The sequence below is a fragment of the Trematomus bernacchii genome, unplaced genomic scaffold (assembly GCF_902827165.1).
Source record: "Trematomus bernacchii unplaced genomic scaffold, fTreBer1.1, whole genome shotgun sequence".
Lineage (NCBI taxonomy): Eukaryota > Metazoa > Chordata > Actinopteri > Perciformes > Nototheniidae > Trematomus > Trematomus bernacchii.
Genome location: NW_022987778.1, coordinates 2,760,584 through 2,776,746, shown reverse-complemented (window position 1 = coordinate 2,776,746; position 16,163 = coordinate 2,760,584). Strand labels below are relative to the sequence as shown.

General features: G+C 39.4%; 1 protein-coding gene across 2 annotated transcripts in view; it reads left to right on the top strand.

Moving 5' to 3' along the window:
• Positions 1 to 1,141: 1,141 nt before the first annotated feature.
• alkbh3 (alkB homolog 3, alpha-ketoglutarate dependent dioxygenase) overlaps positions 1,142 to 16,163 on the top strand; it is a 32,829-nt gene continuing 17,807 nt past the window's right edge. The window contains exons 1-10 of one of the 2 annotated variants that reach the window (XM_034149174.1): positions 1,142 to 1,229; positions 3,176 to 3,261; positions 3,443 to 3,552; positions 3,674 to 3,708; positions 3,818 to 3,865; positions 4,828 to 4,931; positions 8,306 to 8,394; positions 8,842 to 9,051; positions 9,829 to 9,927; positions 12,995 to 13,128. In XM_034149174.1, the coding sequence (XP_034005065.1) occupies positions 3,186 to 3,261; positions 3,443 to 3,552; positions 3,674 to 3,708; positions 3,818 to 3,865; positions 4,828 to 4,931; positions 8,306 to 8,394; positions 8,842 to 9,051; positions 9,829 to 9,927; positions 12,995 to 13,120 (897 nt within the window). In that variant the 5' untranslated portion in view covers positions 1,142 to 1,229; positions 3,176 to 3,185 and the 3' untranslated portion in view covers positions 13,121 to 13,128. Of the gene's footprint in view, positions 1,230 to 3,175; positions 3,262 to 3,442; positions 3,553 to 3,673; positions 3,709 to 3,817; positions 3,866 to 4,827; positions 4,932 to 8,305; positions 8,395 to 8,841; positions 9,052 to 9,828; positions 9,928 to 12,994; positions 14,469 to 16,163 lie in introns of those variants that run through there. The other variant, XM_034149173.1, reaches the window with a different exon arrangement.

The following is a 16,163-nucleotide window of genomic DNA, read 5'->3' as shown; positions in this document are numbered from 1 at the left end:
TCTCAATGCTTCCTCTTGAATACCTTATAGCACATGTGTCAAACTCAAGGCCCGGGGGCCAAATCAGGCCTTTGGTGGATTTAATTTCGGCCCGCAGGATAATTTTGAATTACTATATATTAGATCTGGCCCGCCGGTATATTGCACGCACACCTTCACTCAATCCTGAGGGTCTCCTTAGCTCAGAGCCTGACCCCAAACATTGATGAACTTGCACCCAAGATGAGATGCCAAGTGTCTGGTTTGAACTAGCATCACAGAGCAGCAAACTGAGTTTACATGGATGTTTCCTTCTGCACTTCTGACATTTTTTTTGAAGCTGTTGTTGACCTCTGGAAAAATGTAATCATAAGAAATGACTCTGGAAAAGCTGCAGATAGAGCCATAAGAATTGAATGCAACTGATTATTTAATGTTGTTTCTTTAGGCAATCATTTAAGCTTTGTTAGTTCCAGGTTTAATATGTGTAATAAGTTCATTTCAATAAGTTCTGCAATAAACATTGAACCAGTCCGGCCCTCCACTAGCACCGATTTTTAAATGTTGGCCCACTGTGTATTTGAGTTTGACACTCCTGCCTTATTGGACAAGATAAACCTTTATTGATACTTGAACGAAAATTCAGGAGTTTAAGCAGCAACTGAAATAAGGGTGAAACACAGGAAAGGACAGACATGTAAGAAATACAAATCATGAATAGAGAGATGTCCTTTATATTACATGTGAAAAAACAAACACAAGTTGCTTCTCTTTGATAGATATTCAGAAATCGTTAACCTATTCTGACATTTGAAAATCTTTGGTTTTATAAAATGGATAGACAATACAAATTATGACTATAAGTAAAATTAAGCATTGAACAAAAACGAATTCTGTTTTATGCATAAAAGATGATCAGCAATGTCTAAAACTACTTTCAAATGTTGACTAACAAAAAGGTGATATCTTTATAATATATATTTGTTTGTCTAGTTTGATAAATCCCTGGCTCGGTTGTTCTATTTAATTTGCCTACTTCTCCCCTTATACACAAAAAACATGTTATTTTGCTAAAATAAATGAGAGAAAGAATAAAATAAAAATGTAGCGGAACCTTACTACGCCTCTGTTCCGGGTAGGATTTATTTTTTTGTAACACAGTTAAATGGCTGCTTTCAACTGACGTCCTAGCTCATGTGGAGTTTCTCTTCTCTTTATAGGCTTTAGTGTTGCTTTTAGCAGCCTTTCTGGTAAGTAGTTTAAAGATTTGTTTTAACACAAGTTAGCCGGATATTAGTTTTTCATTCTGAAATGTGAAAAGTGTTTATTTTAATAACTATAAGCGGGTTTAGCTAACTAGCATGTTTCTCTTAACCTACCAGTCAGACTAGCTAGCAGTTAGCTTCAGAAATTAACGATAAAGTCATGGTATACATTTTGTTTTTGGTTATTTTTTGTCAACTTGCCACTGAAATGCAACTTAAGCAAAGCAGGTATCAGTACGTTAATTATGAAACAGTTACACCATCTCTGCATAATCTCTCAGGTTTAATACCAAGTACATTTTCATATACAACGAATTTTCTTTGTAATCTTGATGCACGATAATATTCACAGTAGGAGAAAAAAGTTAGAAATCTACAAAAAATGTAAAATAAGATGTGTAATATATACATTTCAGTTTTTAAATGAGAAAATACCTGTACAGTATTTGAAACAATTCATTTTGAAACATACCAAATGAATAAATAAGACACTTCAAAAAAGCAATCAATAAGTCATAGTATTTTGCCTCTAGTAAATCTTTTGCTGAACCTGTTGCAAGTCAAGTGAACATTCCTTTTCAGTAGCATGTATAATGTTCATAATCTAGCAAAAAGTCTTAGTTTCATCAGCAGATATTGGGGAGGTTGGTGTAAAAAAAAAAAACAACAAGACGAAAAGCAGATCCATAAAACTACATCAAAGATTGTGCAGTGAAATACAGAATAATGGGAAATAAGACTAATGAATGCCATTATAAAACATTTCAATACCTAAAATACTTGAGTTAGCATTACAAAACAGTACAAAACGAAAGCACTGCCTAAAATAAATCTAAAAAGTTAAAGGTCCCATGTCATGGCCATTTCTACTGATCATAATTCCATTGTTGAGGTCTACTAGAATAGATTTATATTGTGCAATTTTCCAAACTCACATTGGTTTCTCATACAGCATCTCTGTATAGTATGTGTATTCACTCTCTGTCCTAAACAGCTTGTTGGAGCTCCTGCCCCCCCTCCCTGTGAGCCCAGTGTGCTCTGATTGGTCAGCTCGCCCACTCTGTTCTGATGAGTCTACCAATATGGTCTACCACCGTTACAGCAGAACATCAGTGATTATGTGTTACAATGGCGTTTCTTAGCAACCAGAAAATGACACAAGTAATGACAAACAGATGAGAATGCTGCGTGCGGCTCGCTGCTGCGAGGAGCGGACAGTGTGAGCTGGGTTCATTTCCTGCTTGCTGCGTGGGGTCTGCGAGAAATCGCGAATGGACGCGGAAAGGGGAGGGGGGGGGGGGAGCTGAGGGGGCTGCAGCACCCCCATCTGCGAGGCTCCACTAGCACCCGCAAACCCCCCCCCCCACACCCCCAAACACGGCGCACCTACAGTGTAAGCGCGCCACAGTTTCGCCGCTGCGAGGCTCCACTAGCTCCCCCCCCTCCCCCCCCCCCCCCAGCGCGTCACAGTTTCGCCGCTGAGAGAGTGTGTGTGTGTGAGGAGCTCCACAGATTGGTCCATTTGGGTATGGGCACATCACTGTACCCAGAAAGAAAACAATGGAAAAAGATAAATGTCCAACGAGGCGTTCTGGGGCAGCACAGACAGGTCTTTTCTGTGTTAGAGTTTTACTCGCTACAGGGTGTACTTTGAGGGTTTGTGACTCTGCAGACCGTTTACATGCAGAAAGACCTTCATAACACACAAGGGGACGAGTAATAACCAGAAAAGCATGACATGGGACCTTTAAGAAAATATATTGTCATCATTTACTGTGACAGAGGAAATACTCCTTTATTTCCTCACGAAGCTTTGGGTTTTGTATTATATGTTGCTTTGGACAAATCTTGCACAGCACAGGTCTCCATATCTTTGGTTCATGGAGAATTTGTTTCCATGTTGAGGAAATCTTCTGTCTGTCACTCCCCAGATGTGATTTGATGTCGGATAAACGTCAGCGTGCCAGAGTCCAGGGCTCCTGGGCTAAACAACCGCCGAAACCCTCTGCTCCAAAGGGTAAGTTAAGAGTAGATGTAAATATGTTGTATTTGTAGTATATGTGACTCCCTCTGTCTGCTCCCGCCTGAATGAGAATATCAATATACATTTACTTCTACAAGACCTGGAGGCTGGATTTTCAGTCCATTTACCTGGCTGGTATGGAGCCGACATCTTCTTATATTTTGTTTTTTTCTAGTTGCAGTTCAGAACAACCAACAGCCCAAAAATGAAAACCCAGCCCCTACTTCTTGGGGTTGTGGCCCCCAGAAAACACCTAATACTTTTGAGTTTCATCAGCCCTCTAAGGTACATGGCAAACACAAAAGTCAACTTTGAATTTTTGGCCCAAATTGGTCATTTCAGTCTATTAGAACGTTTTTTAACAAAGTGCTTAATCTGTCTCTGTTCTGTCTTTTCTACATCACAGCCAGTTAGAGCTGTCCCACCAGAGAAGGTGATAGAGTAAGTGTTTTTATACAACCAAATCAAATGTGTTTCTGTCTCTTTCCTACTCATGTTTTTAGTACAACATGCACATGTTGGCTAACACTCATCATTTTGTATTTGACAGGCAGGCAGGTATTCATGAGATCAGCGATGGACCATCAGGAGTGTCCATGTGAGTACAGTGTATTGTTATAGTTAAAACATACTTTAAATCAAATGAAAAAGAGGTGAATACCAGTGTGATGAATGATATACATCTGTGATTGAGTTTTAAGTCCACTAGATGGCAGTAGCACCTTAAGAGAAAGTGTATAAAGGTCTTTGTGCATGTCATGGCTTAGGCTATGTTTTTTAAAAGTCTGAATATGTTGTAACATGTGCTTTACATATGGCCTGCTGAACAACATTTGATTTACTTTGAGATATTGTGCTTCTGCTTTTATTAAGATTTAAATACATAACGCCACCAAAAGAGCAAGGAAGGTTCATGGATATACAGTAGGAACCTCACAGTTAATAATCTGTAATACATTTGATGATCGTGGCCCTGGTTTATCATGTTTTGAGAGAAGAGCTTGTAAAAAAAAAAGTGTACATTGTACAACACGTACATTTTACAACTAAACTGAAACATAACGAAAACTACATTAATCACTCTGACAACTATCTTAAACTGAACTAAACCTTTTTTTAAAACGAATATAACCTTGATATCAGGACTAGGGATTTCTGATTGTGCCCTTTACCCACCATGGTCTCCCATTATGGACTTTCCAGCACAAACACTAAATAGAAAGTCAAAGTCAACTTTATTGTCAATCTTTCAGTTTGTGTGTACAGACAGAGAGATCAAAATACCATTTCCCACAATCCCAAATACAAAAATACAAATATATATAAAAATATGTATACAAATATATATATATATCCTATATATACACAATCAGCAGACACATTTATACATATGCACACATTAAGAAAAAAGCACAACAATCAATATATACAAAATAACAGTCACTTCAATATCTTTGGAAATGTACATCAGTGCAAGACTGTCCATACAGTGTGTGCTACCATTCACATTACCTTTTTGGGGTACTTAGCCTAAGAGTCATGGTGTTTCCCTCCGTCCAGACTGCGGCTGCTGTCCGGGTTTCTTCCCCCAGAGGAGGCAGACTGGATGTTCAGTAAACTGCTGGCAGAGCTGCCCTGGTCCCAGAAGACCAACTACAGACAGGGTGGGTACAGATAAGGATGAGTAGTAGTAGTAGTGTGTCGGGGGGGAAATGAGACACTGTGATGCACCCTCAGTGTAAACAGGGTTCCCCACTGCAGCTGGTGTCATGTTGGGTTCTAGTTTATTTCAGTGCTGGGCAATAGATCAACATTATATCGTGTTCGATTTTGGATATCGTAATGAGTGTTGTTTTCTCCTGGTTTTAAAAGCCTGCTGTAGACTAAGAGGATGTCATTTTCTCATTTGTATTATTTGTCTTTACCCGCAAAGTCTTTATATCCACATTTCTGAAGATCTTATTGAAACTCTCACATTGTAAATATCAGTCAACCGTGCAGAATTATGAGATTCAAGTCAGAATTTTGCTATTTTCAGTGTCTTATGTGGCCCTAATCCTCTTCCATTAGAACATTTCAATATTGATATTAAAGGGGACCTATCATGCAAAATGCACTTTTGTACGTCTTTTATACATGAATATGTATACAACTAAAGTCTCAACATTAGCTCCTTACCCCTTAAAATACTTGAACTGACAACTTCTCTATTTAGTGCTTAATCTCTAAAACAAACTGTCAGACAAGATGAACAAACTTACTTGAACTTTTATTCAAATATAGGATAAAACTCACCAAGTGTCAGAAAACACAACCCTCTCTATTTTCCTCCATACCCAAATCTCTAAAAAAGGGGCTGCAACGGATCTGATAAAAACTGATCCAGATTTGAACACTGTCCTGACGTCAGGACGGTGGCGCTACGGCTATTGGGCCAACTCCACCAATCAGGAGAAGACAGCCACGGCCATTGCCGTTCGAAAGCGCTGGAGACGCTGTAGTACATATGTCAGGCCTGTAGATGGTGCTGTTCTCACTGAATCAGCCCTTGCTAAAACAGAGCTAAAAAATGCCAAATTGAGCAAAATGAGGCATGATCTGTTTGGTATTTTGAAAAAAAAAAAGTATAAATATGCCTTATATAGGTATGGTCCTACACTATATTATTATAATATAGCATGATAGGTCCACTTTAATATATTTGGTAAATAATAGCGTGATATTTGAACTATTCCTCTTACTTATGTTTGAGACTTTTTTAGACGTATTGAAGATCAGAAAGCTACATACCCTCTACATTTTATAAAATATGTTACAACTGGATTTGTTTAGTGATAGTTTGTTTATCCAAGAAGGTACAGTAAATCTGTGATAGTGACAAAAACTGCAGACTCTTTGCACGTGTCTAAGTTGTGCAATGGCTTCCTTTCTCAAAACAGTTGGCCTTTTCCCTTTAAAAGGAAAGAATATCTCTCACTTTGTACCCAGACAGACTATTTACAGCGATAGTTAAGTTGCAGCCAGACTTTTCCTCAGAGTCAGACGTCCTCTTTCCCTCAGCTGGCTGTCGTCCATCTTGTGTGTTTCTCTGCGATAGCAAACAGCACGATAAAGAGCGAGGTAATCTCCGAACACAGATCATAAAGTTGAGTAATCTCAGTCCATCACTCCTGGGACTTTGTCAACAGAGTCCATGTGATGTTTGGGTTAAAGAAGAAGTGGAAAAAGGATGTTAACCCCCTCACCCGTTAACTCTCCTACGTCCTCTGTCACTTATCGTGATTTGTTGAAAAAAAAAAAAGACCTCTTGACTTTGTTTTTCCGACCATTACTCACGACTCTAAATTGGAATCCTTTGATTGAGTTTTGCTAATCTCTTCCCCTGATAGCATCTTGTAATGGAAAGAGTACGGCTTTTGAACATTGACAAATAATCACACACGGTATTAGCTCTGAATTATTCAGTGCCATAAAAAGTAATGGCTGTTTGGAGCAGTTTGTTTTGGTGGCACTGTGTTAGCGTACCAGAGAGCCGGCCAAAATACACTAATGGCAGAAGATTGGTTCCTGGAAGAGCTCTCGGTGTTCCCGGAGAAAGAGAGAACAACTGAGGAAGACAGAGAGAGAGAGAAACTGAAGCTCTCCTTGGGTTAGAAATATATTCTGGTGCAGAGGATGGTTGTACACATGTGTTAATGCCAGAAAGGAATTGGTACGTTCCCTACTGGGCTAGGGGAAATATAAGAAAATATAAAATGACCGGGCGAGAGAAAAAGGAGAGGAAACTGATCTGTGAAGCCACAAGATGGTCTTTTAATGGACAAAAGAAAAAGGGCTCACCAGCCAACTTGCAAAGTAAACTAAGATAAAACTAGAACACAAATATACACTGGAGCACATCTCCTAATAATTAACCAAACACAGGTCTCACACAGACAGAGACACCATGCTGCACACATGCAGCCAGAGGAGAAGGAGACAGCGACTGCAGCCTTCCTCAGGTCCTTTATGGAGGCCCTGATTGGGGATTGGGAGCACCTGGGGGAGAGGCTGCACCTGGAGACAATCAGGGGGAAAGAGAGAGAGAGACACACATGCACCCACTACGGCACGTAACAGGAATACATTCAGAAGAAACTTTGTCAGCTTTTGCCCTACTTATAGTTGTCATTTGGCAAAAACAAGATGTAGCAAGGAAAACAAATGGCTCCATTTGAAGTAGAAAGGCCTTGACCCAATTACTGATGCAATAAAGAGATGGATTGGACAACAAGTGTCCACAGCTGCCGTTCTCTTTGAGGCAGACCATTTTCAAAGTGTATTAAGGCTTTCAGTTGTTGAGTTTTTGACTTTTAAACGATAAGAGTGTCATGTTCATGGGCTGCGAAGTCAAATGCAATGATAACAACTTCACCAAATGTCAATAACATCAAATAAATGAATTACGGAAAGACCAGACAAAATCACGCTCTTATATTTATCAGTGGGTCATCTGCTGAAAGTGTAAAGTGTAAATTATTTGGCATACATCTCAGACTGCTTCAGAGTAAAGACAGCAGGGAAGTAATTCGCACAACTTCGTAACAATTGCACCAAACGCTGTAAAAAGAAAGCCCAAAACATCGTTAGTATTTTTATGCAAGACAGAAAAGCACAAGCATTTCATTGTATTTAAATACACATGACAATGAAGTTGGAACTTAACATGCATACCACCCGTTAGTCCTTTTGTAAATTCATCAGTAGATACATTTCAACCATTATAATCCTGAGATATCACCTTTAAGAGAAGATGACTTTAAGTCTGGATGTCGAGCAATGATACTTTTGAGTACTGACTAGTGTGTGTGTGTGTGTGTGTGTGTGTGTGTGTGTGTGTGTGTGTGTGTGTGTGTGTGTGTGTGTGTGTGTGTGTGTGTGTGTGTGTGTGTGGTGTGTGTGTGTGTGTGTGTGTGTGTGTGTGTGTGTGTGTGTGTGTGTGTGTGTGTGTGTGTGTGTGTGTGTGTGTGTGTGTGTGTGTGTGTGTGTGTGTGTCCAGGTGAGGGGTACGAGGAGCCCAGGCTGACCTGCTGGTTTGGAGAGTTGCCGTACACATACGCTCGCTCCACCATGGACGCTAACACACAGGTAGGACAAACTCAATTCACCTCCAAGGCTCCAAAACAAGCATTCATTTAATTATTTATTTTATTTTTGTATTTCTTAACTTTTTTCTACTGTTTTCTTTTTCACTTTTTTCGACAGTTCTGGACTGGTCGTTTTTTTTCACATTTTTCGATTGTCGTTTATTTCACTTTTTTCGACTGTCGTTTTTTTCACTTTTTTCGACTGTCATTTTTTTCACATTTTTCGATTGTCGTTTATTTCACTTTTTTCGACTGTCGTTTTTTTCACTTTTTTCTACTGTTCCGGACTTGTAATTTTTTTTATCATTTTTCCCAGCATAATTATTTTTTCCTTGCTTGGTTTTTTATTCTCTAATATAATTTTATTCATTGTATTTTTTTTTTAATTTCTTAGTTTATTTTCATTATTTATTATTATTATTATTATTATTATTATTCCCCCTCTCAGTGGCACCCCTTGCTATTGACGCTGCGCGGCGCCGTGCAGCAGGCGAGCGGCTGCAGCTTCAACTCTCTGCTCTGTAACTTGTATCGGAACTGCCACGACAGCATCGGCTGGCACAGTGACGACGAGGCCTCGCTGGGCAACAAGCCCACCATCGCCTCCCTCAGTCTGGGTGACACGCGAGTGTTCAGCCTCCGCAAACAGCCTGCACCGGTGAGATGATGGCAGACTGACAACAATGGTGTCCATTCTTACACTAGGACTAAGAAGTATTTGTTGTTTTGTTTTGCTTCTGAACACTGAAAGTCTTGGAATACTTTAACTATGCTGCTCTCACACTTCCTTGTATGATTGTTCTATATGTTTTCCTCATCCAACTACCAGTATTCATTAAAGAGGTCTCATATAATACTCCAGGACTCTCTTGAAAAATAGATTTTTAATCTCAATGAGACCCATCCTGGTTAAATATAGGTAAAATAACGAATACTAGTGTTTGGCGTTGTAAATCCTGCAGACACTCTTTTTGACCTTTTGCTGTTTTGTAGAGTTAGTATAGTGGTAACACTTTGCTTATAGACAAAGAGGGTATCCACTGCTACTTAATTAAGAAGAACTGCTGTGCAAAGCTTTTAAAAATCTAAATAAATGACCAAGGGTTACAGAGTGGAAAGCAGTTTCCAATGTGAGGTAGTGAAAAACTGGACACACAGAGAAAGGCTTAAGACAGGTATTGTGTTTACACTCAGCACAGGATTTATATTCCTGTGTTTAAAAGTTGTCTGTTATTTTTAGAGTTAAAGTATACACTTCTCAGGAGACAGGCTTTCTTTAGTCATGATGTAGAAGAGTTGTAGTAACATTTAGTTGTGAGGATGAGACTTCAAATTAGCTATTTGTTCGTCCTTTGTGCATTACCATGTGTTTTTAGTCATGTACATTGTACCAAATGTGTGTGTGTTAATAAACTCTTGATGTTTCATGTGTTAGGAGGAGAACGGCGACTACACCTATGTGGAGAGGATTCGGGTTCCTCTGAGTCACGGGACACTGCTGCTGATGGACGGAGCCACACAAGATGATTGGCAGGTAGGCTCCACCAATCAAATGCAAGGGGGCAAAATGGCCTCTCATAGAAGCCACTGGACACGGGGATGCATCAGAATCAGGTGGAACTGGAAGACCTCTTTAAAAGGGGTGTAACTTGTTTTGTTGTTCGCTTGCTTTTTGTTTTTTAACTTCTAGATAGATAGATAGATAGAATCGAAGGGATGAAATGGTCACACATGCAGAGCACACAGCACACACAGTGAAATGTGTTCACTGCTTTTAACCCATCCTAGTACCAGGAGTCTAGTACTAGGAGCAGTGGGCAGCTATTGTACAGCGCCCGGGGAGCAATGGGAGTGAGGGGGGAAGGGGGATGTCCGGTGCCTTGCTCAAGGGCACCACGGCAGGGCAGGAGGTGAACTGGGACCTCTCCAAGTAGCAGTCCACACTCCATATTTAGGTCTGGTCGGGGACTTGAACCGGCGACCCTACAGCTCACAGTCCAGAAGCCCCTACTGACTGAGCCACTGCCGGACATAAACCTAATCCTTCTAAACCTATATGTTGCTAAAAGGGAAGATAATGAAAATGGTATTTCTCCTATGAGGGTTTTTAGTATGCCAAAAATATTAACACAAATATGCAATTGTCAAAATGTTTTGCAGAACTTTTATTTTGGTCTTACACACCACATAGACCGGTTCTAAACATCTAAATTGTTGGCAAAAATGACTTTCCTGTTGACCATGATAGAATCCCTAGTAAATAATAACAACAACATTTAACTTTGGAAAGTTAATTATTTAAGTAATACTTTTATCTTCTTTGCAAAACCATTACAGAGATAAATGTGAGACTAAAAAAAAAGTAAACTTACATTATCTCATGTAACTTTAGAGATTTACACAGATTCAACAGTCGTCCCTGAAAGGTCAAGACTGCCTGCTCTGCATGTGTTTGTGTTATGCATTCGTGAATATGTATTTGTCTGTGTGTGTGTGTGTATATGTGGGTAAGTGTGTGTGTATATGTGGGTAAGCGTGTGTGTGTATATGTGGGTAAGTGTGTGTGAGGGTGATCGAGTGCATTGCCTTAACACATGTGAGAGAGTAGACCTGTGTTTAAGGCTCTCGTGTTCCTCCCCTGAACGACAGGCAGAAAGATGGATGAAGCGAGAATAACAGAGCTTCAGCATGATGACATGATGTAATTTGTTTTACAATCAGCTGCCAGGTTGATAAGAGTGCATGAAAACAAGGGAAAAGTCTTTCTGTGTTACAGAGAGCACGAGAGAGTAGCTGGTTTCTGTTGAAAATAAAGAGTTGATGGTGACACTTAGTTATATTATATTGATTTAATTAAATATTGATTTTGTGTTTTCACCGTTTAAAAGATTAGATGAAGACTCCTGTACTACTGTGACATTTTTACATGCTTTAATGTTCAAAAAGGGCTTTATTGTTTCTCACACTGCCTTTGCAGACTGTTCACATGCACAGAAACCTATATAACACAATTGAGGGAAGGGAAAACCCCAAAAAGCATAATAGCGCCTCTAAAAACACTACCAGAATAAAATAAAAACATGATGTGTCTCTCAGTTTCACATTACCCACATTGTAAGTTTTTTATTTGTTTTATTTAGGGGGGAAATACTACAAGAAACGTGGTCATAGTTTTGACTTTCTATATTTGAGACAATTCTTTTATCAATATGTTGTGTTAGAATCTAGCTGGTCACGCCAAAAAATAAGCGAAAACAGAAAGCAGTTTGGCTGCACCATGTAGGAAAACAGAGACCTTATCGCAGAGGTTAGGGGTCAATATCCAGCCGGCGGGAAATCGCTGCGTGTCTTCAGCTCTCTCTTGTCCCTGGCTTTCCTGTTTATCTCCAAGCTCTAATGAGATAATAAAGTCAATGCTGAAAAAGTACCTTAAGAAAAAAGGAGTAAGATTGTAAAAAAAAAAAAAAGGGAACAAGGGGGACTAAATAAAGGGAAAACTACAGAGACCGTGAAAGAGGGTTGGAGCTTTCAAATCAAAAAGGGAGAAGGTCACAGGTGTTTTATGGCGACACCTCCAAGAGAAACAAAGGTTTCATCTCTCCTTTAAAGCTCTGGCCAGAGAAAGAAGATCACGTCCATTAATTCTTCCTCTGACACAGCAGCCCTGCTCTGCCTAATAAAAGCTCCTGGAGAGGGTGGGATGTGCGCTGAATATTTAACTAAACATGCCAATCCCGCTGAAGTTTTGTTTGTGTGTGTGTGTGTGTGTGTGTGTGTGTGTGTGTGTGTGTGTGTGTGTGTGTGTGTGTGTGTGTGTGTGTGTGTGTGTGTGTGTGTGTGTGTGTGTGTGTGTGTGTGTGTGTGTGTGTGTGTGTGTGTGTGTGTGTGTGTGTGTGTGTGTGTGTGTGTGTGTGTGTGTGTGGGGGTGGGGGTGGGGTGGGTGGGTGTGCAGTACGAGTGGTTCTCACATGCAAAAGGTCAAAATAATAATAACTCATAAATTAGTTGCCTTTTACATTAAATGGTAAGAAAATGTTGTCTTCTTTTCACATGTTCTGGTTGATATGTGTATCGAGTGCAGAGGTTGGCTTAAAAATGCTTCTGTTTAGGAAAGTTCTAAAAAAGACTAATCTTCTTTCCTTGGTTCCTCAAATCTCTTGTTTGTTTTTTTAAATCTCCAGTTCATGCATTAGTCTTTGTTTTGTGTGATAACACCAGCTTGTTATCTCAGTTTACTTTTACTGTATGTGTTTGTTCAAATATGTAATTGAATGTTCTATATTGCGCACAGATGTCATTATTCTTGCACATTTGTTCCCAATTGAATCACCTTACATTTGAATTGCCTCCACTAGCACACACGCTATTATAGTGACATCTTTGATTTCTTTTTTCAAAACCCTGAGAGACATGTGTACTGTTTAATTGTGATAATGGGCTATATGAATACAATTTGATTGATTGGTTATAGGACATGAAAAAGGGGTATTCCGCATTAATTTCTTCTAAGCCACTACCTCCTAACTGTATATAAATCTCTCTGAATTAAAGACCAACACATACATTGTCAGTAAAACACGTCTTTTATCTGTGTCCACCAGCATCAAGTGGGTAAAGAGTACCACGACCGAGGGCCGCGCATCAACCTGACCTTCAGAACCATGTTCCCCGAGCCGGAGGGCCGCAAGCCGGGGACCAAGCTGAGATTCACACCCAACCAACCATAGATAGTCAGGTACTAAAGGCTGCGGGAACTGTCTTAGAAGTTATTCTGCTAAAATACCGATCCTCACAATTCTAGATCAGATGCAGTGTGAACAAGACTTGCATCTCATGAAGGATGGAGAGATGTTGTAGTGTGTGAACGTCTCTGTCCCTCTCAGTGAGCTTGAATCAAGTCTTGTAAACACATTTCTGAGTTACTGTATGACTAAGAGTTTAAACGGGATTTGCATAATTGAACTCTAATAACACTGCAGTCGTGACCAGTGTTTTCTTTGTCGGATATGAGCGTATTCAAGGAAGCTAAGCAGGTCAATTGGTGATAATGAAGGTCTACAGACTGGATACAATGTCCGCTTTGCATATAACTTTATTTATTTGTTCAGCACAGACGGTTGTTTCTGTTTAAGTAATTTGATCAAATCTTTGGTTAGTTCGCCAGACTTTAATTCGGACCCAAATGACTTGCTCATGTCTTTGACAAAGTGTCCCACTGACTGCACAGAAAGTCACTGTTGAACTCAAATGTAAAACACTTCCTGCTTTGTTTATCTTCAGGACCTTTTGGCGGAGAACATAGTTGCTATTAAAAGGGAAGGAACAAGAAAAGTGGCCTCTTAAGGCAATTAAAACTCCATCACGACTGGAATGAGTTAATTGTACTGTTGAACACGATTTGTCCCTCAAAGAGGTAATTCAGGTTTTCTGTAACCCCTCATGTATATTTTGAATGATCTTAAAGTGTCATAATGTTAAAGAGAACACAATATACAGAATACAATGTGACTTTATAATAGTAAAGGCAAACTATTGTGTATGAAATGTATACTTAAAGACATGAAACAATGGATAACCAGTCCAAATACATGCCTACAGTAATGTATGCCTTCTAACTAAATAAAGAAGGCTTTGCATATACTACCATCAACCTAGTGACATGTTAACTACTGTAGTAAAAGCACAGAAGAATCCCACAGCCATAAACCTGAAATAAACAACCTGAAATAAACATGATAAATTAACGGGAACTACTAGTGTTCTTGGCAAAGTCACCAACCCAGTTCAAATGTGAAGCGTTTAGTCACACATTCATAATTTGAGGTAAGGGCTTTTTGTTTTCTGGATAAGTTCCATGTGGATTTCGTTCAAGCATTAAATAACTATTGTAATAAAGAAAGCTAATTAAGTTCCTTTCCAATAGGACATTGTTATGGGAATTCAGGAAAGTATATTTTTAAGGGGGTAGATGTTGCTTTAACCGCCCACATGATGGGATATTCTGTTTGTTTTGTAACACTGAATAAATGCACCTTCTTGTTATTAGTTGCAAATAAAACAATTACTTCTCTGACATTTCTTCTATTGTGTCCTATATCCCAAAAAGTACATGTTGGTCAATTCAACATACATTGTTTAATATATAAAGTTGAATTCAAACCCCTACTTCTTATCACCTCTGTAATTGTATATGGCACAGGCAAGTTTAAGCGACATATTGTGTTATGAAAGGAAGTTTGTCGTGGAAATGTACAGCAATTCGAGCATAATGTTTGCAAAACACAAGGGTCAGTAAAAGGCTCTTTAAGACTAGACCTTTTGTTGTCACTATACACAAAACATGTGAGAAGGTTTTAATGAAAAAGAGTGTTTGATTATTATATATTGTGTTTTTAATTAAATCGTGTCCCTTTGTAATGTTAAGGTGAACTAATATACTGACAAAATATACATTTGGAGATGTTAAACTCACTTTCAGACACGCATGCACTCTTAAAAAAGACACATGCGTGATGTCAAGACAGTGTTGGGTCAGGTCATCTGTAGCATTGACTGTCATTCAGTACGCAGTGTGGAAACACAACAGAATTATAAGAATGTGTTTCCATTGTTCGCCTTGAGCTTCACTTTTGCAGATAATTAACTGTGCTGTTTTCGTAATTGAGGATCACACTCGTCAGGTGACTCTTGGTGTTATATTAAGTGATTAGGTATCAAGGGTTTCTTTAGGCCAATGTTCCACTTCCACAATGTTCCACTTCTCAAACTGGAAACTATACTGGTGGAAACTATCCATGGGAATGAACAGGACTTTATTGGAATAAACAAGAACAGAATATAGGAGCTTTTTGCTCAGGCTATATGAGATGTGCAGATAGAAAACAAGCCTTATATCATAAGCAGACACAATCAATTCATTTGTATTAAAAAAAATGTAATGTTACACTGTACTTAACCCTTGCAACCCTCGTACTATACCCACTTTTTTTTGTTCAACATGGGAGGAATTTTCTACTTTTGCAATGACCAATTATTGTCTGGAACCAGGAAAAGTTGATAGTATAGGGAATTAACGGCACATACCATACGATTTAAAACCTCAAAAGGGTCGATTTAAGTAACTCCGTAAGTTTACACACCTTGTTTGTACACTTTACACTGACAAGACTTTGTAAATGACATGAGTACATTCAGCACTAACCACCGGTACCGAAGTGGGCCGTGACAACAACTTCCTGATCATCACCTGACTTACTTTGGTCTTCTGAAGTCTGACGTGCCCAACATAATCTTTTCCCGAGATTCCAGACAATAAGAATCATAAACCCAACACCCACTCCTCCATTAGGACTGAGCAAACAGCTTGTTAGCGTGTGAGTGTGATGTGGGCATGTGTGCGAGCGTGCGCTAATGAGGGCGACCCGCAGTGTGTGCAGCAGGTTGTGTAACAGGTTGTAGTACTTTGTTGTTGCAGTGGAGGAGAGAAATGAGCCACGCTGTGCCCGACGTTCACTGGCTCCTTGATGCTGGGCCTCCTGAGGCTCAGATTGGGACATTTTGTACCGAAAGAGAACACCACTCCACTGATTCGCTCCGTGCTGAACATTTTAATTTGATTCGGGACATAGCCTTATGTTCAAGACATCGGGGCTAGTGCTTTTGCTTTTATGGGAAAAATGCTCTGTTGCAAATTGGCACCTGCTCACTAATACAGGTTGTTCTGGTAAATGGCGTGGTGTGGAGACTCATAATCAGAACAATTGAAGTGGA